This window comes from Oryctolagus cuniculus, chromosome 10 (genome assembly GCF_964237555.1).
Source record: "Oryctolagus cuniculus chromosome 10, mOryCun1.1, whole genome shotgun sequence".
In the NCBI taxonomy this organism is placed as follows: domain Eukaryota; kingdom Metazoa; phylum Chordata; class Mammalia; order Lagomorpha; family Leporidae; genus Oryctolagus; species Oryctolagus cuniculus.
The window spans coordinates 116,080,503-116,105,682 of NC_091441.1; the positions used below are offsets into that span (position 1 = coordinate 116,080,503).

The window sequence follows — 25,180 nt, forward strand, 5'->3', positions numbered from 1 at the left end:
CTGGGCCACCTCCCCCTGACCCGGGAGGCCGGGGAGCCTACTTCCTGCATCTGTGCTGCCTCCAGGAGGGACCACCCTGCCCAGCTCATGCCAAGAAGCCCCAGACTGAGGCACAGCTGCTAGCTTGGCTGCAGGAAGCTCTCCGGGGCTCCTTGGGAAGCGAGTCTGGCCAAGGCAGGATCTGAGGCTACAGGACGTGGGCTAGGAACCACAGGGAGGGCTGCAGTGGGTGTTGGAGTGGAGAGTGGGTGAGCGTGGGTGGGGAGAGCCGAGGGCACCTGCACCGTGTGGAGATGAAGGGGCCCTGAGGTCCGGGAGAACCAGCGCTGGTCTTTGCACTGCACAGGGAAGGCAGGTGCCAGGTGCCAATGATGGCGACAAGGATGCAGGCAGGAGGGTGGGCGTGGGAGGCGGAGCAGCGGGAGCCTGGTCCCAGCGGTGGTGGCATCAGCCCCGAGCTGGGGCGGGGGGAACTGTGCTATTCCAGACCCCGTGTCCTGAACAGTTTGCTAGGGACCGGGACACACACGCTGTGAGCTCCTGCTGTCTCCCCACGACTTCCCTGTGCTTGGCTGGGTGGCACCGCTGGGCAGGAGAAGGGTGCAGAGCCAAAGCTCTGAGCACAGTTTTCAAAACCCGAACTGGGGGTGGGGATCTCCCAGTGGTGAAAATCAGAGCTTGGGAAGGTGCTGAGGGACCGAGCAGATGTGCCTGGGGACCAGAAGGCTGCGGGCAGGGAAGCAGGGTGGGCAGGGCCCTGATGCCAGGGCTGGGAGGTAGGAGCCCCTCCCTGAGGCAGCATCTGCCCCACTCCTCTGGCCCCTTACCTGGCTGTCCAGGCCCAGGAAGATGAGCATCATGAAGAACAAGGCGGCCCACAGCGGGGAGAGGGGCATCATGGTGACAGCCTTGGGGTAGGCGATGAAGGCCAGGCCAGGACCTGCAGCAAAGCAGAGCACTGCTGGGTGGAGCCGGCCCCCCGCCCCAGCGTTCACCCGGCGCGGGCCCGAGTCGTTCGCCGTCCACTCGACCCTCCCAGCCACCCTGGGCACTCGGTGCTGTTCTGACGCCCATGCTGCAGAAGCGTCAGAGGAGGCACAGGGCAGTAAAGTGAGGGTCACCAGGGGTTAGGACGAAGACCCAGGCTGCACGGCACACGGACCCTCCTCTGGACAGACCTGTCTCTACTGCTCTTGCAGGGAGGGTGGTGGGACTTCCTGTGCAAACCCAGACTCTCAGGTCCACTCCAGAGACCCTGAGTCAGTCTAGGATTAGCCAGCAACCAGCCAGGCCCTGGGACGACTCCAGAGCTGGTGGTCAGCCGTCCGGCCTTGGCGCGGGTGGCTCCACCCAGGCCGCCTCTTCCTCGTTGCCGCTTATCCCCAGCTGTGCTTTTCACGGTTTCAGTTAATTAGCCACAGCCAACTGCACAGCAAAAGCACCATGCGGAAAACTCCGGAAATAAACACTTCATGTTTTAAATTGCACACCATCTGTCCAGTGTGTCCACGCTGTGTGCAGGACCCGCCCGCCAGTCACTCAGTCGCTACCTTGGCTACCAGGCTGACTGTCACGGTACCACGTGGTACTACCAGCCCCCACGTCCAAGAGTGGCGATGCTTGGAGGAGCCAAAGAGAAGCCGTAAAGTGCTTCCTTTAGGTGAAAATTTATCCCAGGTTTGTATGCATGCACAGGACAGAAACAACACACAGGGCTTGGTACTCCTGGAACGGATGCCCTGCAGGGAGATGGGGCCGGCCGTGGGTGTTCCCGGCAGAGGGCCTGGCTCACACCCCAGTATCCTAGGCTGTAGCTCGGGGTTGTGAGCACAGGCGATTTGCAGCCAGATGGCCTGGGGTCCAGCCCCAGGTCCTCTCATTATTTCCTGTGAGCTATGCCCTGGCTCCTTGGCTAAATAACGGGGACAGCAACATCCACCCTGAAAAGGAGTTTGAGCCTCAGAGAGCTGACGCGGAGGCTCAGCACACACGGGCTCGGATAAAGGGTGGCTTTGGCACAGGACAAGCTGCGCGAGGTCAACACCTGTTTTAAGCGTACCCTTCAGCAAATACTGGGAAAGCAAGTGTGCCCAGACACCCACCGGTGCCGTCAGTAGAGGACACGCCACCAACTCCTGGGCATCGACACCTCCAGTCCCACCTCCACCCTGGGCAGCCAGGGCTGTGTCCACCTTGGATCAGTTGTGCCTATCCATCCGGGACTGGAATCCCGGGGTCAGATGGCCACCTTGGGTTTATCATTCTAAGATAGGCCAAACGGATCTCCAAAGGAGCCATGCCGCTCTGCAGTCCCACCTGCGCGGTCCCAGGCTGCCAACCACTCCCGATCCTGACAGACACCTGACATGTCCAGCTGGTCGACGCAGCCGCTTAATCACCATGATTTTCACTTGCATTTCCCTGGTCACTGAGTACCTTCACGCTAAATTTCCATTCATATCTGTGTGTGTGTGGGGGAATGACACGAGTGTGCACCTCTACTGGTTCACTCCCCAGACTCCCCAGACTCCCCAGTGACGGCTGGGACTGCGGCCAGCAGGCCGGAGCTCCACCCAGGTCTCCCACACTGGTGGCAGAATCTCAATTACTTCCGCCCTCACCTGTGCCTCCCAGGTCTGCGCTGGCGCTGAGTCAGGAGCCAGAGGCAGGGGTGAGGACCAGGACTCCACTGTGGGACACGGCTTCCTAACCTCAGACGCCCCTCCCTGCCCCGCCCCTTCAGTTTCTTAATGGTGTCTTCAAAGGGCAGCAGTTTAAACTCCACCGACTGTTAGCTGCCAGCAACACACTTCCGTTTCTCATCCTTTTATCCTGTGACCTAAGTTTCCTTATTATTTTTTAGGTTCCCCGGGATTTTTTTTACTTAATCATGCTGTGTATAAATAAGGACAGTTTTTATTCTTCCTTTCCCACCTTAAAGCTTTGTATTTCTTTCATTCGTTCACTCTTCCTCATTCATTCTATTGGCCTTACTGCACGCTCTGGGAACTCCGATATTAAATGGAACAGAAAGCGACACGACGTGTCCCTGCTGTGTCTCAGATTTTAGGGAAACACAGTGAAGGTTTAACAACCGGGAAATGAACCTTGATGCGTTAGTGTTAACTGAACCACGGATCTCACTCCCTTTCTGCCCGCAGTGCAGGGGCCCACGCTGCCCACGCGTGGCTGTGTGTCTATGCTCCTCCAGTCTGTGACGACTCGTATTGCATGAACCTGACGTCTGCGGTGAGCATGGGCGTCTGCTTTCTGGGCTCTCTCCTCATCTGATGTCTGGGCCACAGAAGCGATGCCGTGTCCTGCCCGGTACATCACACCGGGGCGCACGTGGCCATCATGCTCGTCACCGGGACGTGTGCCTCACTCACGTGGTTCAGCAGGTGTGCGCCAGCTGCCAGCTTCCGTCACTGGGGAGCCACGGTGTCCCCTTTGCCACTGTCAGATATCTTGGTCGGGGGGAGAGATTCTGAGATGACGAAAATGTCCTCTTTCTCCTCGAGTTCTGCACCCAGCCTGCACCCACAACCGTGGTGCTGCGTGCCCGCGGGTGGGCTGGGAGTCCCTGCATTCCTCCCGTAATCACGGCTACGATTCTCTTGTGAGGAGGTGCTGGCTGTGCCTGCCCACTCGTGCGGTTTTCCAGCGACATCACTGCAGGATTCTGGTGTTCGGTTTGCCAGGCGGGCCACAAGGCAACACTGTCACCACCACTTCTGCCGTTGACGTTGCCCCAACTGTGGCCGTGGGAGTCCCTTCAGGCTGGCTCCTGGGTCCCTGTGCTGTGCACCCAACCTGTTCTGAGTGGGCGTGTGCGTTCCGGAACCCCAAAGTGCACCGGCTTCATGGGGCCCCGCCCCAGCGCCAGAATCAACAGCTTCTCTAAGGAGCCTTGGATTCTTCCACGGGAGGAAGGCGTTTAGAAGCCACGACGCAGGTGCTGGGTGCGCTGGCAGCCCCTGGGCGTCCTTGCTGGAAGGCCCTGTCCCCACCAAAGCCAGGAGATGCAAACATTTCCAGGTCTCGCTCTGTACACGTCCTGAACCCTAAGATTGAATGCACTGCTAACTCCAAGCGTAATACAGTTCACTCCAACGTCTCCACTTACGGGCCCTCTCAGAGGTGGGCCTTCTGGACTGATGTTCCCAACTACCCTTTCGGTCTTCCAGGTTCGGCTCCTCATCCGCCTGTGAGACATCTTCCCCGGTGATGCTTCTAAGTACGACTTCGGCCCACGGTTCTGCGTTCCTTCCTAGGGACTCCAGCAGTATGCGGTGTTACTTCCTCTCTGGCCATGTTCCAGTTCCACTTGCGGTGTGTGTGTCCGGGTGGGTGGGGGTGCTTTCACTTCTCTCCTCGACTCCTTTTCCTTCCCTCTGGGTTTCCAGCCTGTCTTTCATGCCCCCTTCCAGAACGTTCTCCAGTGAACACCTACCTGATCATTTACTCTCAGCTTCTGAGATGATTCTGCGCTCGCTCGCTCGCTCTCCCTCCCTCCCTCCCTCCCTCTCTCCCTCTCCCCTGCCCCCTGTGTTTGCTCCACTCTCTTTTCCCTTCTTCCCACCCAGCTCTCTCACCTGGGCCAAGCGACAGTTTTGAGTTTCTGGCTCAAGGTGTTTCCCACCCCTCTCAGATTCTTGGGCCAGTCTATGTGGTTCTGCTGGTGCTGTGGTGTGGACAGACTGCCCTGTGCGCAGCAGACCTCTGGGTACCCTAAATACCGGCTTGCCGGTGTCCTGCTGCTGGGAGGTGCACCACTGAAGAGGCGGCTGGGCCATAAAGGGGGGCTTGACTCTTCCACTTTCTCTGGAAAGCCGGGTCTTACAAAGCAGGGCGGCCCCTTTGTCCCCTCGCTCTCTTCCATTCCCACCATTGGCATGTTGGACGCAGGCCCAGGCCCTCACCTTCCATCTTTAACTTCCTTGTTGCTGGAGCTGAGAGTGGAACACACCTCCTTCTTCATAACCTACACCATCTAGGGTGTCCTGACCCTCAGTTTTCTCACCCGCAAAATGGGCACAGCAAAAGTGCCCCTGCTAAGGGACACCACAGAGCTTAGGGACACACAAGATCAGCTGTGATGGCTCCCGAGCAGGGTGGGCACCGGACAATCAGGGTTTGACCTCAGTGCTCTCCTAGGGTCCAGCTCCGGGCTCCTGTCTCTGTGTCTGACACCCAAGACCAAGAGGAAGCAGGGCTCTGAGTGGTCACACTGCAGAGCCCAAGAACCCGTGTCTTCCTTCGATACCCACATCATGCACCTACCCAGTGTCTGACTGTGTGCACCACACACAGCACCCACACTCAGGCCAGGGCAGCCGCCACGGTGAGCGGTAACTGACACGGGGCAGGTGGCACCCTGTGCTGCTCTGGGTCGACTTCTCACCAGACGGTCTTGTGGGGAAAAACCAATTCACACATGCTAGGCTTAGAATCTGTCAACGTTGCCCAAACTCCAACCACGTTTGCACTTTCTCATTTACAACAGGTCTGCCTGGGACCTGAGTACCACGGAGCGCAAGGGAAGGGCTCTCCACAGCCCACCACCCCCAACCCAGCACAGTCACATGAGCAAGGACGCCCTGCCCAGGTGGGAGAGACAAACACAGCAGCCTACGCTAGAGGCGGGGACACTTGTGCTGGCCCCAAGCAATGGGCACAGCACACGCAAAGACACTGTGGTAGGAGGGAGCAGGCTAGGCCATCAAAGTCAAACTGACCCTTGTGCTGGGGCAGAGAGAGGTGCGTGGTGAGGCCATGGGCAAGGCTGTGAGAGTCCAGCACCACGAGAAGCCGAGAACGGGCACTCCTGAGATTTGCAGTTTGAGAAAACTCTATGGGGTAGACCCTGCGGTACAAGGAGTGCGTGGTGGCAGGGGGTGGGGGGCGTGGCCATCCTGGCGGGTGGCGACGGGCAGCTGAGCTAGGCCAGGCGATGTTAAGGAAGCAGACTCCAAAATGGGGGCCGGTGGTGTACTTGGGACTGGGGAGTGGGCAGATGTCCGGGTCTCCCTCCCAGGTCTTTCCTGGGATCCTGGGTGTGGGTGTGGGTGGGGGGACATTCTGAGACCTGAATCCAGGCGGCACAGGAGCCAGGGAGGAGAGCAGATCTGTACTGCAGTTGCCCAGCCCCCGCAGGTGCTCCTGTGTACCCCCAGCCCCCCACCTCCCACCGCGGGCAAACTCACCTGACTCCGCCACCTCGGCGATGGGGACTCCCTGCTCGAACGCCATGAAGCCCAGGACCGAGAAGATGGCAAAGCCGGCCACGAAGCTGGTGCCGCTGTTCAGACAGCAGAGCATGATGCAGTCCCTGGGGGACAGCGGGAGGACAGGGGTCAGCGCGGGTGGGGCAGGCTCTGAGCGGCTCTGCCCGAGCGCCGTGCGGGGAAGGGCTGCACCAAGGGAAGCATCGGCAGCCTGGGGGTCAGGGGCCGGCCCTCCGCTGCCGGCTTCTCCTGCGTCTGCAGAGGACGTGGCCGGTGATGGTCCACAGGCGTGGGGAGGGAGTGAGAAGGAACTGGGGAAACACGACGGAGACAAGGCAATGCTGCTCCGAGGCCCTGGCGGGAGGGACAGCCCGAGGGGTGGGACTCCTGGGAGCTAGGAGACCCCCACCCCGCGAGGACTGGAGGCTCCTCGCACCCAGTCCTGGCAGAGCGCCCCACTGGTGCCCCCTCTGCTCTGGGAGTGAGCACTTGGAGCCCTGACTGCCCCGAAACAAAGTCGGGCCAAAGCCGCCAGCCAGGAGAAACCACATGACAGGATGGAGCCTTGTCAGGATGAAGAAGAGGGCGCCCCAAGCCCCGGTCCCTCCCACCGTGGGGACCCAGCCCCTAGAATCTGCACAGCATGGACGTGTGAGTTAGCACACGGGTGCCCACGCTGCCCCAACAGCAAGCAGCCAGCACAGGACCTTCCCCGGCCTCGTGCTGGAGGCAGGGCAGCCCAGCTGGTGGTGGGCTGCCCACTCTGCGCAGCAGGGAGAGGAGCTGCCGTCTGAACCTGCGTGGACGGCACCTGGACCTTACAGGTGGCGGGAAGGACCAGCTCGCTCCCAGCGGTTCTGCCTTCCCGGGCAGGTTCCAGTGCAACTACCTCAGCCTGGAGCTCCTTCCGGCCTGGCAGGTGTGCAGAGTGGGCCTCCAGCCCTCGGCGTGTGTGGTCCTCCCAGCCAGCCTTGCCAGCTCCCTCACCCCGCTCGTGGTCTCTGATGCGCCCAGCCTGTCCTGCCCTCGCCAGCGGCTGCCTGCAGGGCCGAACACCAGACCCAAGACCCAAGCAGGACTCTTGCCTCCCCTCTGCCGACGCCACACTTTGAGTCGTGCAGCCGAAGCTTACGTTGCTGTTGCTGGCAGCCAGCAGCCCTGCAGTGAGCCTGGGGAAGGAGGCCAAGGCAGCCTGAGCATGAGGGGGGGCCCCAGAGACCCCCGACTCAGTATCTTTTCTCTGGGTCCAGTGTCGGCAGCAGCCAGGACACAGCCCTTGGATATTGGGAGCTTTGGGGCTTGAGCCGGACCAAATTCTTTTCGACAGGAGGCCACGCCCCTCCCCTCTTCCCCAGGCCGAGCATCCCCCCGCCCCTCACTGGCTCACTCAGGCCATTGAGACGCAGGTAGAGGAACAGAGAAGCTCTCGAGGGACCTGGGTGGCTGGCAGCCCCAGCACTTGCCCCTGGTCCCCGGAGCACCCGCCCCTCCGAGCACCAGGCGCAGGGTGGCAGGTCTTTTGAAGTGAGGATTTTCCTTGCCCGCCCCTTTAATTCCGTCGCCGCACGGGCACAGCACCATGGAGGAAAAGGCTCCTGTCAGGGGCTCTCTGAAGTCAGCAGGGGGCTGCGTGGGCTCTGCAGCCTCCAGAAGCCGCTGAGCTGTCAGGACGGAGGGCGGTGATTCACTCCCAGGCGGAAGACCTGCCCGCGGGGAAGTAAAGCGCGCCTTCCCGCCCCGCGCGGTCTCCTAGGGGATCCGCTTTCTTCTGCTGATGGCAGAGAGCTGTAGGCTCCTGCCTGCCGGACAGGAAGGCGGAAGGGTCCGAGGCGGCCCGCATCCATCACCCACGGGCTCTGTGAGGCGGAGACGGCCCCGACACAGGCTGGAGGCCAGGCCACATCCCCTCCAATGCCAGTGGTTGGGAAGGAGCCACTGCTGGCAGCGAGGAACGGGGTGCAGGAGCCAGGGAGAAAGGCAGGCTCCGTCACCAGCCACACAAGCACACACAGGGGCCTCGACTTCCACGGCCTCTGTCCCCTCCTCTGCACAAATGGGTGGGGCCTTTCTTATGGCCCCACCATGGGACCTGGCAGCGGACAGGGCTTCCCGTCCCGACTGCCTGGCTGTGACGGACAGGGCCGCTCCGAGGACCCAGGATGAGCATCAGGTCCTGACAAGGCAAGCGCAGTGGGCAGGCAGCTCCCTGCGCAGCAGCCACAGGGTCGGCACTGGGCCCGGGGCCACGGCCTTCCGCATCCCACACTCACATCCTGCCCTGCAGCTGACACAGCACCCCACGCCTCATGCCCAGATCCACCTCCTCTGTGAGAGCCTGCAAGACGCAGAGGCCCCTGTGGACCCCTGGAGCACCTGCAGGTACCGCCCGGCCGTCATCCAGCCATGCCCACCGGCCTCCCGGCCCCGAGTCCTGCAGTGACATCAGGACCCCTCACGACACACAGGAGTCTGCAGCACTTTTCCTCGCCCCTCTTGCACCCACCTCCCCTTCCTTTCATTTATTCGAGCAACAGTGAAACAAAGACATGGGGACAGACAGACAGACAGCATCCATCTGCTGGGCCACTCCCCTGCTGCCCACAACAGTCAGGGCTCTGCCACACTGAAGCCAGGAGCTGGGAGCTCCATCCAGATTACCCACGTGGATGGCAGGGACCCAGCCACTTAAGCCATCACCAGGGCCTCCAGGGTCTGTGTTTGGCAGGAGTCAGGAACCAGAGCTGGAAGTCAAACCTAGGCACTGTGGTATAGAACACAGGCATCTCAAATGCCCACCCCAGGGGCTGGCACCGTGGCTCACTTAGCTAATCCTCCGCCTGTGGTGCCGGCATCCCATATGGGCGCTGGGTTCTGGTCCCGGTTGCTCCTCTTCCAGTCCAGCTCTCTGCTGTGGCCCGGGAGTGCAATGGAGGATGGCCCAAGTGCTTGGGCCCTGCACCCGCGTGGGAGACCAGGAGGAAGCTCCTGGCTCCTGGCTTCGGATCAGCTCGGCATGCTGGCCGCAGCGGCCATTTTGGGGGTGAACCAACGGAAAGAAGACCTTTCTCTCTGTCTCTCTCTCACTGTCTAATTCTGCCTGTCAAAAAAAGAAAAAAAAAAGAAACCACCCCCAAAAGAGGAATGAAATACTTATCTTAGGATGGAAAGAGGTGTAGAAAACATCAACAATAATTGGAGAACTCACAAAGGAAGAAAAGTGAGAGATCGGTCCGTATAAAAATCTGTAACTGCTAAAACACGGAAGAAACCCAGAGAACTACTCCTAACTGCTGCCCCCAGGTGACGCCAGGCAGGGAGACCCTGTCCCCCACGTCCCCGGGCCTCCATGGCCTCTCAAAGTTCTGTCTGCTTGGTTGTTCACTCTGTGTGCACTGCTTTTCTTCTTAAAAGTCAAGCAGCAGCACACGTCACCTGCGAACCTTTCTGCACGATACCTGAAGATACGTAAGAGAACACAGCGTCTCCCTTCTCATCCAGCCTGTGATGGGGGGGGGGGGGGTTTCCGCTGTCATTCCCCTGCAGTCTCACCCCTGCCCTCCAGGACCCCACGAAACCTCACTGCCGTGTCCCAGACATGGAGCTTGGGGTGCCTCACAGGATGACCACTAGTCCAGAGACCAGGGCTGGGCCCGCACCTCACTGCCCCACGCCCTGCTGGTGACCCAGGCAAGGACTTGCTCCCTGTGGTCACTGCTGAAGCGACGGCTTTGCCCAACATTGGTTCCGTGACCTTGGACTGTCCTTTATCCACCTGGGGATAGATCTGGGCCACACACGGTGGCGCCAAGGCCCGGATGAGACTACAGGTGGATTCCTCCATAGCCTGCGATGGGCCCATCACATCCGCTGCTCCCCTGGCCCCTCTGGGCACCACCTCATTAAGCCTGAGGCTGGTAGAGGTCAGAAAACAGCCTGTGTCTAATCTGGGGGCTCTGCAAGATGGGGAAGGTGAACGGGGCGGAGCCTGGCAGCATGGAGGGCTCCTGGGGTGCAGAGGAGACGGGGCAGCACCGGGGCACTGCTCACCTGTAGCAGTTGTTGTTGTAATTGTTGTAACTTCCCAGCGCCGTCAGACAGCCCAGGCAGATGGCATAGGAGAAGAAGATCTGCGTGCCGGCATCCACCCAGACCTGCAGGAGACACAGAGGGGCTGGTGTGAACGGAAGTCAGCCGTGTGTGTGCATACGTGTGTGTGTGTGTGTGTGTGGTGGTCGTCACCTCTCAAAGGCCCCAACCCACACTCCACCCTCGGCAAAACCCCAGCCACTTTTTCAAAGGAGTTCTGGTCATGGGAACACCTTGCTCAAACACAAACGTCCTTAATTAGTTGTGCAGCTCTCCTGCAGGCTATGGATAGTAACAGCTCATGGAGTAGCAGGACTGGGGTGTTCAGTGACACGGTCCCGGCCCTCTAACCTCGGAGAGGTTGCTAAATCTCTCTGAGCCGCTTGTCTGCAAAGCTGGGAAGCGCTGCCCCCCGCAGGCTGTGAGCGGATTCATGCGATAATGAGTGTGAGCCCCTGGGGCCCAGTGCCTGCTCCGGAGTCAAATCAAGTTTATGTCAAAACGCAGGCTTCCTTGTCCTGGTGAAGACGACTCCCCGGGAGGGGCGGTGCAAGACTGGGAGCAGGCGGGGGGTGTGCTGACCTGGGCACACGTGGGCAGAGGCAGGCAAGGAGACGGGGCAGGGTGGGGGCGCCCACTCCGCCTTTATCACCTTTCCAAGCAGCTCAGGCCTCCTACGTGGTGTGGTGCATATGGTGACCGGTTTCTGAGTGGCCCAGCTCCCCTCTGACACAGACTGCTGTGGACAGCGTGACATGTGCAACGGGAATTACAGGGGCTTCTCTAGCACTTTCCCCCAGGCTCCCCTGGAGCTCAGCTCCTGGAATGATGGAAGAAAATCCACAGCTAAAACCCAAATGCAGCTGACAGGGCTCATGCGTCGGCATCCACGCCCTGGAGAGCTGGGCATGGCACTGTACACATAGTATCCAGCATTCGGGGGCCACGTGGGTGCGCCCGGCCCGTGCTGATCTCTGAGTCACTGCACTGCACCTCTGATGGCTGAAATGGCTAAGGAACAGAGAGGCTGAGTGGGGCACCCAATACCACACAGCGGGAAGCAGCAGGTGGGGGCTTGTGGAGATGGCCCCAGCATTCCCGACGTCGAATCAGCCCCAGACAGCCATGCTGTAACCCCTCACCGACACAGGGCCCTCTTCTGAGCACACTCTCTGCTCCATCACGGCTCACACAGGAGGCTCACAGACCCCTGGAGGCAGCCCCCTTCTTTAGAGAGCTCTGTTACAGCATTCTTACGAGAACTGCTTGGGCCGCTAACTCTGGGCTCCCCCAGACCCCATCGCCCTCCTCCATGTGGCAGCATTGGAGAGATCGGAGCAGGTGCCGGTGTCTGGTGAGCCCCAGCTCCGTCCCCGACACGGTGAAGGACCTTCCGTTTCTCTCTCCTGGAGTCGCTCCAGTCTGTGCTGCTGCTTCAGACTGAAGGACACAGGGCTGCCTGGAATCCGGCCCCTGCACGAGCTCCGTGCCCCCCAACACAGGCTCACCAGGCTCAGGGGCCTGCGGCCAGGGCAGGAGCTTGGGCAGGGCTGGTGCAGGGGGCAGGCAGTGCGGGCAACGGTGGTGCCTCTGAGGGGGTTAGGACGTGGTTGGGAGAGACGGAGGGGACAGAAGAAAAGTCCTCAGGGCGTGCGGCTGTGGAGGGGAGACAGGAGGTGCGGCAGTGAGGAGAGAGCAGGTGGAGTGTGGGAGGAGCCGAGGATGCCTCAGTGCGACAGGGAGGACCCAGGGGGCGTGTGTGTCGGGGGAGCGTTACACGACAGAGGCTCTGCGTGTGTGTGTGTGTGTGTGTGTGTGTGTGTGTCGGGGGAGCGTTACAGGACAGAGGCTGTGTGTGTGTGTGTGTGTGTGTATTGGGGGGAGCGTTACAGGACAGAGGCTGTGTGTGTGTGTGTGTTTGTGTATTGGGGGGAGCGTTACAGGACAGAGGCAGTGTGTGTGTGTGTGTGTGTGTGTGTGCGCGCGCAGAGGGGAGCGTTACAGGACAGAGGCAGTGTGTGTGTGTGTGCAGGAGGGGAGTGTTACAGGACAGAGGCAGTGTGTGTGTGTGTGTGTGTGTGTGCAGGAGGGGAGTGTTACAGGACAGAGGCAGTGTGTGTGTGTGTGTGTGTGTGTGTGTGTGTGTGTCGGGGGAGTGTTACAGGACAGAGGCTCTGCGTGTGTGTGTGTGTGTGTGCGCGCATGTGTGCGGGAGGGGAGCATTACAGGACAGAGGCTGTGTGTGTGTGTGTGTGTGCGGGAGGGGAGCATTACAGCACAGAGACAGTGTGTGTGTGTGTGTGTGTGTGCTCGCAGAGGGGAGCGTTACAGGACAGAGGCAGTGTGTGTGTGTGTGTGTGTGTGTGTGCGCGCGCAGAGGGGAGCGTTACAGGACAGAGGCAGTGTGTGTGTGTGTGCAGGAGGGGAGTGTTACAGGACAGAGGCAGTGTGTGTGTGTGTGTGTGTGTGTGCAGGAGGGGAGTGTTACAGGACAGAGGCAGTGTGTGTGTGTGTATGTGTGTGTGTGTGTCGGGGGAGTGTTACAGGACAGAGGCTCTGCGTGTGTGTGTGTGTGTGTGTGCGCGCATGTGTGCGGGAGGGGAGCATTACAGGACAGAGGCTCTGTGTGTGTGTGTGTGTGCGGGAGGGGAGCATTACAGGACAGAGGCAGTGTGTGTGTGTGTGTGTGTGTGTGCTCGCAGAGGGGAGCGTTACAGGACAGAGGCAGTGTGTGTGTGTGTGTGTGTTTGTGTGTGTGTGTGTGGGAGGGGAGTGTTACAGGACAGAGGCAGTGTGTGTGTGTGTGTGTGTGTCAGGGGGAGTGTTGATAGGACAGAGGCAGTGTGTGTGTGTGTGTGTGTGTGTGGGAGGGGAGCGTTACAGGACAGAGGCAGTGTGTGTGTGTGTGTGTGTGTGTGCGCGTGCGGGAGGGGAAGGGAGCGTTACAGGACAGAGGCAGTGTGTGTGTGTGTGTGTGTGTGTGTCGGGGGGAGTGTTGATAGGACAGAGGCAGTGTGTGTGTGTGTATGTGTGTGCGGGAGGGGAAGGGAGCGTTATAGGACAGAGGCTGTGTGTGTGTGTGTGTGTGTCGGGGGGAGTGTTGACAGGACAGAGGCAGTGGGGGGGGCGGGGGGAGTGTTGATAGGAGGGACCCTGTGTGTATGTGCGCACTGTGGGGAGGGCTGGAGGCCCAGGAGAGAAAGGACTGTTCTGCCTCAGTTTCCCCACTTGCTACCCCAGGAATTCTCTTTTTCCTCAACGAGGAAAGCTGAACCCCACACAGTAATCAACAAGCAGGCCCACGGGCCCTCCACCGAGCAGCACGGGGCCTGATCAGATGCCCAGTCCTGGAGTGCACCCCAAGTGCCCAGAGAGCTCCCGACTCCCCGGGGCTGGGTGGGCAAGTCCAGGGAGAGCTGCCCCCAGACACGTAGCTCCCTGTGCCTTCGCGACCAGTGCTGCCGTTCGGCAGGGTGGCCGCTCCCTGCGACGTGAATCAGCCTTCGAGCCAGCCGCAGTGTTCTGCCCCCACCCCACAGCTTCCACCTGCAGGCACTCCCTGCCGTTTGCTCCTGGAGCACCTGCACACCAAAGTGCCCCTGGCTGGTGCTGCCCACCCGGCACCCATCTCATTTTGGGGGAGCAACACTTCCATTTTCCTTTGGGAAGCCACCACTTCCTCACTCAGGGGCGGACGGGTGCCCCAGGCCCGGCCAATCAAAGCACTCCTCTCGGCCACAGGGATGGGTTCAGGGGTGAGAACAGCCTGCCTGCGAATAAAGCCCACACAGGAAGGCAGAAGCTGCAGCAGGAAGGGAAGATATTGGTGATCGGAGCTGAGCTCCTGGAGCAAGCCATGCCTGAATCAGACATACCCCAGAAGCTTCCAGTTTCACTGGATTGCTGTTCATTCAAACTGAAAACATTCCTGTAAGCCTAAGCAATGTGAGGGTTACAGGAAAACCCAGGGGGGATAAGCCCACGTCTTCTGATCAATCCTGAATCACTGATGGGCCAGCATTTATTGAGCACCTTCTGTGTGCAGAATCCTGTGCTGGATTCTGAAGGTGTGGCACCAAGGCCTGCGGCAGCCGTCTGTGAACACAGGGGAGATGGGGAGCACACCCACAAAGCAGGGTGTGCAGGAGTGAAGGCACAGATGAGTGCTGAGTCCCGGGTGCAGGGTGGTCAAGGAATGCGGTCTTTGCCACCTATGAAGACCGGGGACCACAAGCCAGAGGGCTGCCAAGCCCGGCGGCGGGGGGGGGGGGGGCACGGGGGGAGTGACCGCACAGGAGTCTTCGTCAAGCCCCTTACCTCCGCGGGGAAGGCCCGTCACTGTCACTCTGGAGGTTCCTCCGGAACAGGACCCCTGCACAACCCCCTCAGCACCCTCCTGTTTTTGGAAATCGCCTTTTGGTTTTCCACCGTGAGGAGCACGGAAATCAGAGGGTCATTTCTATTCCTCTTCCCACCTCTCCCCTGGCATCTAATCTGAAGACACACCCTGGGGTGGGTGGCTGGCGCAGGGGTTAGCATGCTGCCTGCGACACCTGCAGTCCCACGACGCAGTGCCTGGGTTCACGTCTCAGGCCCACTTGTTGCCGATGTGCACCCTGGAAGGTGATGCCCACATGGAAGACCGGAATGAAGGTCCCAGCTCCACACTTGGGCCTGGCTCAGCCCAGCTGTGGCAGGCATTTGGGAAGTGGAACCACTGGGTGGGAGATTTCCGTTTCTCTCAAAAATCAGAAACAAAAAACATGCACTTGCTTCCAATCTGTGAACTTACTCTGCTTTTCATGTACCCCCAGAACACACAGCCAATATGTATTACGAGGGAAAGGCATTTGCTAAGGTGAAATATTTCAGGAGCAAACCCGTTGAGAATTCTTCTGAGGACGACACTTCCCATGCTCACTCCAAGCCTTCTGATAACACTGTGCCAGTCAATCTTGTTCCCGGTAAATTCCTCCGGAAAGGTTCTTGGGAAAGGTGTCCCGACTTCTTCCTCAGAAGAAGTGGTTTCTGCTCGTGTTCTCCCTGAATCTCGATGGCGTGTTTAAAAGGGCTGCTGTAGAAAAGTCTGCACTGCCTAGCTTGTGTCTCCTTACAAAGCACTTGCATCCTGTGTCTCAACACTGTCTACACAGCGCTGATTTTTCCAGGATCACGGTGCACTCCTCCAAGGTACACGTACAAGTTTTCTTTATTTCAGGAAGCACGAAACTCTGAGTTATTATTGGCCTCAGTATTTATTTGCTTCCTTTGCTTTCGGTTTCTTCTTGGGAACTTTTGCGAATGTTGGATCTTCTTTGCCTAGCGTCTATGTTACTTTTTCTTCTGAGCTTTTAAAGATCTCTTTATTTATCTCTGACTGCATTTTCCTCCTCTATTTACTGCATGCTATGATCTGTGATCTCTGTGGACTCTTTCATTTCTTATTTTTCCTGAATTATGTTTCCTAAGGCACGCTTCTTGCCAGTGCTCTTTTTAAACCTTCGTCCAATGATTTACACTTATGCTCTTTGTGCCGTGGCACTGCTGGCTGCTTGGTTTGTTCTGCAATATTGAGCTCCAGTGTGCAGCTGCTTTGTGGATCTTTGAAGAACGCCTTCATCACCACAGTGCTCACAGCCCTGTCTCAGAAGAATGCTGGATGGGATCTAACTACATCCTCTTCCACTGGCACGTGTATCTGAGGTCAGCTTTCCTGAATTTTTTAAAAAGGCTTATTTTATTTATTTGAAAGCATTACAGAGGGAGGCAGAGACACACACACAGAGAGAGAGAGAGAGATCTCCCATTTGCTGGTTCACTCCCCACATAGCTGCAATGGCCAGAGCTGAGCTGATTCTAAGGCAGGAGCCAAGAGCTTCTTCCGGGTCTCCCACATGGGTGCAGGGGCCCAAGGACTTGGGCCATCATCTGCTGCTTTCACAGGAGCATTATCAGGGAGCTGGATCAGAAGTGGAGCAGCTGGGACTCGAAATGGTGCCCATATGAGACGCTGGCGCTGTAGGCTGGGCTTTAACCCACTGCACCACAGCGCTGGGCCCCTTTCTTGTACTTTTTTTTTTTTTTTTTTTTTACAGGCAGAGTGGACAGTGAGAGAGAGAGAGAGACAGAGAGAAAGGTCTTCCTTTTTGCCGTTGGTTCACCCTCCAATGGCCAGTGTGCTGCGGCCGGCGCATTGCGCTGATCCGATGGCAGGAGCCAGGTGCTTCTCCTGGTCTCCCATGGGGTGCAGGGCCCAAGCACTTGGGCCATCCTCCACTGCACTCCCTGGCCACAGCAGAGAGCTGGCCTGGAAGAGGGGCAACCGGGACAGAATCCGGCGCCCCGACCGGGACTAGAACCCGGTGTGCTGGCACCACAAGGCGGAGGATTAGCCTATTGAGCCACGGCGCCGGCCTCTTGTACTCTTAAGAGCAGATTTTCTCACGCCGAGGAATGGGAGTGGCTCAGAGATGTGCAGCCTTGTAGTTCCAGGGTGCTCTCAACAGTTATTACCAGGAAGTGTGACGCTACGGCTGTGCAGACAGCGGTTTTGAAATCAGCATTCTCTTCTTCCTTCCTCTGCCCTTACCCAAATGTCTCTTAATTTCTCCTAGTGCCTAAGTCCTGGTCAATCAAAATTCTGCTTTCAGTACTTTCTCCTCCACATGGGCTTCTTCTCTGGCCCCGAGAACCTTGGCCGGTTCATCCCTAGGGTGCCCTGGGCCCAGACCTCTGCCCGAGCTCCTGCAGTCCACCCCGTCATTCAGGACCTGGAACCTGCACAGACCTGGGACGGGCCCACCAAGCTCTTCCCCCCAGACAGTCCTTTCCCGGGGGGAGCATGTGAGAGCTTCCTGGGCTCCCTGAGGCTCAGCCTTCGAGATCCCCCTCGCCTTCCCCCTCCCCCACCCCACACAGCTGATGTCGCCTTGTGGCTGCTGGTGTTTGCGGCATCTGTTCACGTTCTCTGTTTCAGGGTTGCCCAGTTATACTGAAGGTGCTTGCCCCTAGATTTTTTTAATTTTACTAAGCCAGTTTCTATGCTTAGTTGGGAAAATTAATTTCTAGGAAATATTATTTTTCCTGTTGCAATCTTGCCTCCTTGATTCTCAAGAAGTCTTTAGAAGACACAGTGAACCATACTGGTCCAGATTGGAGCTGAGAGAGGAGCACCCAGATGTGAGTGGGACGGGGTGGGGGGTGCGGTGGCGACAATGGAGGAAGACCCAGACACATGGAGGTGAGAGGTGGGCAATGGGTGGGGATTCATCTAAGAGGCTTAAGTTGAGCATTAAGCGAGATGTTCAGGAGACTGGTGGTAGTCCAGGGCTGAACACACACCTCGAGACTTCTGGGATCCAGCTCATCATTTGAATAACTGTCTCACCAGGCAGACTACCATCTCCCTCTGGACAGCTGAGGAAACGGGCCTATGAGAGGCCGGATATATGGTAAGGGTCTGAGTGTGGTTTCAGGGTGTCCTCCAAGGGTTCCTGGGCTGGAAGCCTGGTCCCAGGGTGGTGGTGTGGGCAGACGGTGTGGCACCTTTAAGAGATGGGACTTAGTAGGAAGTTCTTAGACAATTGGAGGCGTGGCCTCAGAGACACTGTGGACCCCAATCTTCCCCTGGTTCCTGCCTGGAGACGAGGTCTCACCCTCAAATGCACGCTTCCCCAGAGCCTGACCCAACGGGCTGGCTGCCTTGCACGCCCGGCCTGAAACTGCGAGTAAAGCAGCCCTCTTTGCTGTAGGAGCTTCGCCTGCCCCAGGTGTTCCACCACAAGGACGAAAGAGGTCCTGTGCAGACCAGTGGCATTTGGGCTCCAGGTGTTACAGAGAAACTGGGGCCTGGAGCCACCCACCTCCTAGCCAGGCAGACCAGGCAAGCGGGCCCTCCCCACCGACCTCTTCTGGGAGGCTGCAGAGTGGGGAGGCTCAGCTGACAGAGGGCTCCCCACTTTCTAGCACCACTTGGAGGGAAAACTGTCTCAACAAAACAAACCCCGAGGGAGCAGGGTCAGCCTCCAGGACGCAGGTCGCCCAGTGCTCCACGGCGAGAATGGGGGCGTCTAGCAGCACGCTCAGAAGCCGGGAGGACAGATCTGCAGGGGAACAGGGGAGCTGAGCCCCTGTAGGAGGGCAGGCGGCCCCTTCTCCCCCACCACCTCGAGCTCACCTCCTCCGGGGCAGGCAGCGCTTACCAGGGAGCCGGGGGCACAGATAGCAAGGGGTGAGGGTGTGACCCACAGGGCACAGGCCCAGGGCAGGTCCTCCCCCATGCTCTTCCTCACCCACACTTGGAAGCCACATTCGTCACGACGGACGCCCGGTCCACAAGGACAGCACGACAGGGTCTGACCGTCCGCTGGGCTCCGAGGTCACGCCCTCGGCCCAGGTCAGAGGCAGGTGGGTGGGAGGAGCCCCCCTTGCCTTCTCCCCACTTTCCTTCCATGGTCTGTCTTCTTCCTGGGACGTTTGAGGGTGGAGCTTCCTGTCCTCTTTTACCCCACCCCCGCCCCGGTGTGGAGCTCAGGCCATCTCCTGAGAGCACAGCAGGTACCTCTCGCCTCTGCCCTCACTCAGGTGAGAGATACAACACCAGGGAGCCCGGGGGCTCAGAGGGCACGGAGAAGGGCCCTTCCAACAGTTCATGGAAAAATGGAATTAAAAGACGGGGCTCATTCTGGTGCGAAACCCATGGGGAAATCCACGCAGATTTCCGGTAGTCTGCATCTTTCACCCAATATGGAAAAAAATTACACCAAAGTTCATCCTTTGAATTCCATCTCCTGCAAACTTTTGGAAGTGCCTTAGACTCCTCGTGCCCATGGATGCAGCCACAAAATTTACAGATATCCTAGGTCCTGGTGATCCTTTGTTCCTCCCAGGATTTACCACTGTTCAAGTCTGGCAAAAAAAAAAAAAAACAAAAACAAACCAACAACAAAACCAAGAAAACAGGGAAAAGGCTGTTCCTCTTGCCTCTCACCAAACCCAAGTGCTGAGTGCCCACCGTGCCCCGGTGCGTTCCCCAGAGCCAAGGCTGCGACAGACACGGAACTTCACGGGGTCCCACCTGCACACACTCTGTGCTCTCGTGGGGGGGGGGGGAGCAGTGGGCAGAGCAGCTCTGAGGACTCCTGGGGAGACTGAGCAGGCGATGAGGTCCACAGGGCAGCAGGACACAGGGCCTGCCCCACAAGGAGCAGCTGCTGCCCTGGGGGCCGGAAGGGGAGGTGAGGAGGTAGGGGGGCTTCTCCAGGGCCTCTGAGGTGGCACAGGCTCCAGCTCCCCTGGCTGGTAGAGCTCCTGTGGGAGTCACAGGGCAGTGCCTCTGCTCGTGGCCAGGGAGCCCAGCACGGCTGGAGGGCCTGGTGCCGCCGTCTGCATCCCCGTGTTGGCCGGAGCTTGCCATGCAGGCGCCTGAGCTCTGTGATAATCGCAGTACAGCCCACCCTGCCTGACCGCACTGTCACCACAGAGATACTGACTAACCTTGATCAGCACCTGCGGCACGCCAGAGGCCGGGCGGAGACTCTGTGAGTCCTGGGCTCACCTCGCGCCCTCTGTGGCAGCGGTGCCGTCATCCTGCCCCTTCTGTACATGGAAAAACCAGCTCCCAGGAGGGGAAGGCCCTCGATCGGTTAGCTGGAGAGAGAGCAGCCACTCTGGGCCTCTGCCAAGGGCCACCGGGGCCTGGCCCGCCCTGGGTAGACACTGGGGAGCACCGTGCAGAGGGGACTACAAGAAGCCCAACAGCTTTGCCACAGGCCTCCTACTGAGCTGTCAGGGGCTTGCGGGAGAAGAGAAAAGCTTTGCAATCAGCCAACGGAGCAGGTGGAGCCTTGCTCTTCACCCGGAAGCTGTGCAGCCTTGGACAAGTCCTTGGCCTCTCTGAGCCTCCACTTCCTCATCCGTGAACGGGAGCTACGACTAACACAAAGTGTGCAGAGGGGACCCCAGCACCACGGTGCAAGCCGGACCCCTTCCCTCCCTGTGCCCCGGCCAGCAGAGCAGAGCGGGTTTCTGGGACGCAGGAGGCTGCGCAGCAGCTGTCCGTCACTGAAGCAGCTGTCCGTCACCAAAGCCGCTCTGTCTGCCTCTCCGCGTGGGAGGAGGAAGCGGTGGCGGGAAAGAGCCAAGAGCTCTTCACTCAGGCTCCAAAGGTCCCGCTGCCCGGGCAGAAGGATGCTGGACTCCGCCAGGCCCAACAACGCAGGCGGCGTGCGGCGCTCGCTCTCCAGGTGCCAGGACAGGGCTGTGCTCAGGGCCTGCAGCCTTTGCCTTCCCCCAGCGTCTACACACACACAAACACACACACACACACATACTCCACAAGCACAGCCTCCGACGCAGGCAGAAACATAACTTATACAGCCCGGCCGAAAATAGCTGAATTAAGCTCTTTCTCTGCGCCTTTTATTTTGGGAAGGATTCTCAAAAGATTAAAAGTAGGTTAGGAGAATAATGAAACAGCTGTGTTTCCAGTGTGTACCTGACAAGGGCTTTTGTCCAAGTGAATAATTACATGAAAATCACTTCCTTCCACCTCTTTCTCCGCCTCCCCTGCGTTGCCAGGCGCCCTCTCTGCTCCCTCCGGCCAATGCCGCGGACAGACGCTGTGGAATACAGTGCCGCCTTTATGAGGCTGGAGAGGCTGGGAGAAGGATTCCAGCTCCTCCCTGGTGGGGGGAGAGGGCTTTGCAGGATGCACTCTGGATACATTTAAATGCTAATGCACTGGGCAGGCAGCAGGGCCAGCCAGGGGGAACAGTGTCTGGAAGGGGCTGGGAAGCGGGCCTGGAGGCCCCACTGGAAATGCAGCCCGCAGCGCCAGACCCTGCCCCGGGCAGCCGGCCCCAGGACCGGCCAGGGCCAGGGCAGTGTCAGCGGGCTGCAGGGCCATGCTGCAGGCAGGGTGAGTTTGGGTGTGGAGGCTGACCCTGGTGGCCCTGTGTGTGGAGCACGGAACGGGGGGTCAGTGTGGCTGGGCCTCTGCCCAGCAGGCTGGACAGCCGTGTCCCAGGCCCAGCGAGTGGAGGGAGAGGACCGGCAGGGCTGGCGCTGAGCAGACTAGACAGCAAGTGATCCTTGCTGCTTCCTTGGAGGACTCCTTGGGAGCTGAGCGCGGCCACCTTGTCACGTGGATGCTAACCGGAGGAGCTTCAGAGTGAGCAGGAGCGCGAGTGAGGCCAAGGCCGTGCCTTGTCAGCCTTGAGCTTCTCCCCGCCTGCCCAGCAGACACAGGGGCCACGCTGGAGGCCTGGGCCTCCCCTCAACGCTGTGCGCCAGGAGGTGACGTGATTTGCTATGCACACGGGATGTCCAGTGTTGAAGGACATGTGGCCTCGTGGGCTCCTGCTCTCCAAATGCTGCAGATGCCCCAGTTGCTGTGGACACCCCAAGGTGTTTCCAAATAACCCCTGAGCCAGTGGGCCTGCCTGTGCCTGGCTGAGAGCACAGAGGGAGGGGCAGCCAGAGCTGGCAGCAGCGACAGGGCCAAGAACTCACATCCCCTGGCCCAAACAGCTCCTCAGTGCCCGCACCGAGCCAGCCGTCTGGGGAAGTCCCCCGTGTCAGCCGAGCCGGCGGCAGGGAGGGAGGCTCATCGTCTGCCTGCCCCACCGCCCTCTCCCCGGGTAACCGTGGAATCAGCTCAGACGCAAGGGGCCTGGGAAGGCACCGAGCACCCGTGGCAAGGCGGCAGTCGGGAGGGGGAGGGGAGCGCGCACAGGGACACAGACCTCTCTGCTCACATCCTCGTGGTCCTGGTGTGTCTGCCCCAGTGAGGAAGCTGCTCCGAGAGGGGGGGGGGGGCCCATCCCTTGGCTGCTGCTGCCCAGCCGCTCACATTCTGCCGGGCACAGGAGAGGCGCCAGCTGGGTGTCCACAGCACACACGGCAAGGGGCATCCGAGGCCCATGCAGGGACCCAACTTCCAGGCCAAGGGGAAAAAGTGAGACCAACAGGGATTCCAGCTGCCCCAAGGCCCACCCCCCACTCTCTCTAAAGCTTTCCTGCTTTGCAAAGGGTGAAATAAGGAAAGTGGATTTCAACAGAGATCGCGAGCACTGGGGCGCACCCAGTTCACAGGAAAATGGGAAGAAGACGAGTTTATTCTGGTGCAAAAAAATGTTAGATTCTGCGCACAGTTTGTGCACAGAGCACACATCTCCCACAAACTCATTGAAGACCCCTCCTGTGTGATGTGCACACCCCTTCCTGCCCGAGGCAGGCATGGCTAATCAACCGCGGCACTCATCTGCCCTCTGTCCAGCAACCAGAGGTGGGGTGTGAGCTGAAACCCGAGAGGCGGAACCAGGGAGCTCAGATCTCCCGGGATTACGTGGCAAGGACATGCACTGGGGTGCGCTGGGCCCATTTTTCCCTGGGGAAAGCCCTGGAAAGCACTGGATGTTCACATCATTTTCATACCTGCTGCACACCAGGGACAAACATCAAGTCAGATATGGCGGACACAGAGTCTCCATGAAAGGAGGGAACAAAATGATGTCAGGGCAGGCAGTGTGGACCAGGTGGAGCCACCACTTGCCACAGCCGGCAGCCCATATCCGAGCACTGGTTCACATCCCAGCTGCCCTGCATCTGATCCAGCTCCCTGCTAATGCACCTGGGAAGGCAGTGGAAGATGCACAGAGTGCTTGGGTCCCTGCACCCACGTGTGAGACCACAATCGAGTTCCTGGCTCCTGATTTTTGCCTGTCCCAGTCCTGGCTGTTGTGGCCATTTGGGGAGTGAACAGTGAACAGAAGGTCTTTTTCTCTGCGTCTCTTCCCCGCCCCCTCCATTATTGTGTCTTTCCAATAAATAAACACATGGATCTTTAAACAAAATAAAGAAAGAGAACGATGCCACACCCATGGAGACAAGGATTTACGCTGGATTTGTGGCCTCGCGCTGGCTGGAAGGTTAGAAGGCAGCGGAAAGGGGTTCCGGAGGCGCTGAGGGCAGGAGCAAAGGCTGGGACGTTGGGGAGGGAAGATCTGGCTGGAGCTGCCCATCAGGAATGCTGCCAAGCAGGAGGAGGCAGGGAAGGGACCTTCCAGGACCCCGTGGCATGCATAGGGCTGGTGCTTCTCTCACCACTGGCTCTCTCCAGATCCCTGAGCCTGAAAATGCCTGTGGCAGCCCCAGAGAAGAGCCAGGGAGACACCCAGGAATAGCACGGAGACAGCAGTGCCTGCTCCAGGAGCCTCAGGGGGCACTCGTGGCAGCTGTGGGAGGGAGCGGGAGTCACAGGCAAGAGCCCCAAGCTTCCTCATTGGCGACAGCTCCAGCCCCGGGGTGAGCTCCCTAGTGCTGGGGGAAACCAAGAAGAGTCGGGGGGATACAGGGGAGGGAACTCCTGCACTGCACTGCAAGGTGGGGCAAAGCTCCCTGGGCTCTTCTGTGTGAAGACGCTGAGTGGTCAGTGGCTCTACCCACTTCAGCGACGCTTTCTGAGCCTCACGTGTCTGCCACACGTGGAGGATGGTGGAGACCATGACTGCCCCCCACCCCCGCAGGACCCTACAAGCCTGTGAGGGGAGTGAGAGGCAGAGGAGCCTCTGGCTGAGAGCACATCATCAGGGCCGCACAGAGGCAGACAGAGCTGGCTAGCTCCAGCTGTGCTGGGCGACCCTGCGGAAGTCGCTTGTTCGGGCCTCTGTGTCTGTGTGGGTACAGTGGGATCAGATCTGCAGACAAAATGAGACGAGAGCATGCAGTGCACACAGCTCACGGCCGCAGACAGAGGGCTTGACTTGGGGCCCGCAAAGCCATCTTCGAAGGCTCTGAACAGCTGAGTGGGGATGCCCCAGGTAGTGGGGTTTGCAGAACAGCCAGCTTCCTCAGTCCCAAGTGCCTGCTCCGGGCCCTGAGGTGGGTGATCCTACAAGCGTCAGGAAGCCTGGGCCACTGCCTCTGGCTACGAAAAGCGACAGCAGTCTCGCCCAGCCTCCAAAAGCAGGAGCAATACCCCCTCTGGGGGCTCGGGGCCCCCCTTGTGGCCTCGCAATCTCCCTGAGCCCCCAGCAGCACTGGGAGCAAGAACAGAGCAGATACCCACGTCGGGGTGGGCCTTCCAGGAGCCACACAAGCTGCCTGTGGGGACATCCCAGGGAGGCAGAGGTGACCTTTGTTCCTGAGAGAAGGTGGGTGGGCTGCCTGCCATCAGAGCAGGAAGCCGGCCCCCCAGGTCCTCACTCACGGTCCTCTCCCTCCCTGCTGGGAGCCCAAGAGGCTGTCTCGTGTAGTCCTCGTGACGGAATCACGCGCCAGGTGCCATCACCATCTGCACCTGCAGGCGCAGCAGCTGTGGGCCAGGGAGTCTGGGAGTGACCCTTGGTCACCCAGCGGACATACGGAAGGCTCAGCCAGACCTGTCTGACCCAAGGCTCTTGCTTCCCGTCAAAACATGCTCCCAATCGCTTCATTTTAAAACTGTATCTTAAACCGACGAAGCCCGCATTATCTATTCATAGCGGACAGCATCCTGTTTTGAAATACAGCAAAATCCAGCCGAAGAGCCAGTGCAGGACCTCATGCATACTGCCTCTTCTTTGTGGTGGGGATGCCTGAAATCTACCCTGAACGGTTTCCACGCCTTCACGGCACCTGAGGCCGCCAGGCCTCCTGGCAGGTTTGAGCTCACTCCTCACAGCCCACTGCAATTTCAGACCACGAGCTGGCATCTCCCGGGCCCCTCGCACGGATTCTGTGAGCTCGACTTTCTTTGCTCAGACTCCATATCCATGTGAGACCACGCAGCACTGGGCTCCCCCTGCCTGCTCAAAGCTCTCCCTCGCCACCAGCTCACCCGGGAGCAGAGACCCAAGGTGCAGGGCCCAGGGCCGGTGTCCCTCCCC

At 59.3% G+C, this 25,180-nt stretch overlaps 1 protein-coding gene across 2 annotated transcripts in view; it reads right to left on the reverse strand.

Annotated features, from left to right (window-relative positions):
- SLC6A11 (solute carrier family 6 member 11) overlaps positions 1–25,180 on the reverse strand; it is a 113,082-nt gene that overhangs the window by 11,829 nt on the left and 76,073 nt on the right. For both annotated transcript variants that reach the window (XM_070050007.1, XM_002713050.5), the window contains 3 exons: positions 10,275–10,378; positions 6,207–6,331; positions 828–940 (listed from right to left, as the gene is read on the reverse strand). In XM_070050007.1, coding sequence (XP_069906108.1) covers positions 828–940; positions 6,207–6,331; positions 10,275–10,378 — 342 coding nt within the window. The remainder of the gene's footprint in view (positions 1–827; positions 941–6,206; positions 6,332–10,274; positions 10,379–25,180) is intronic.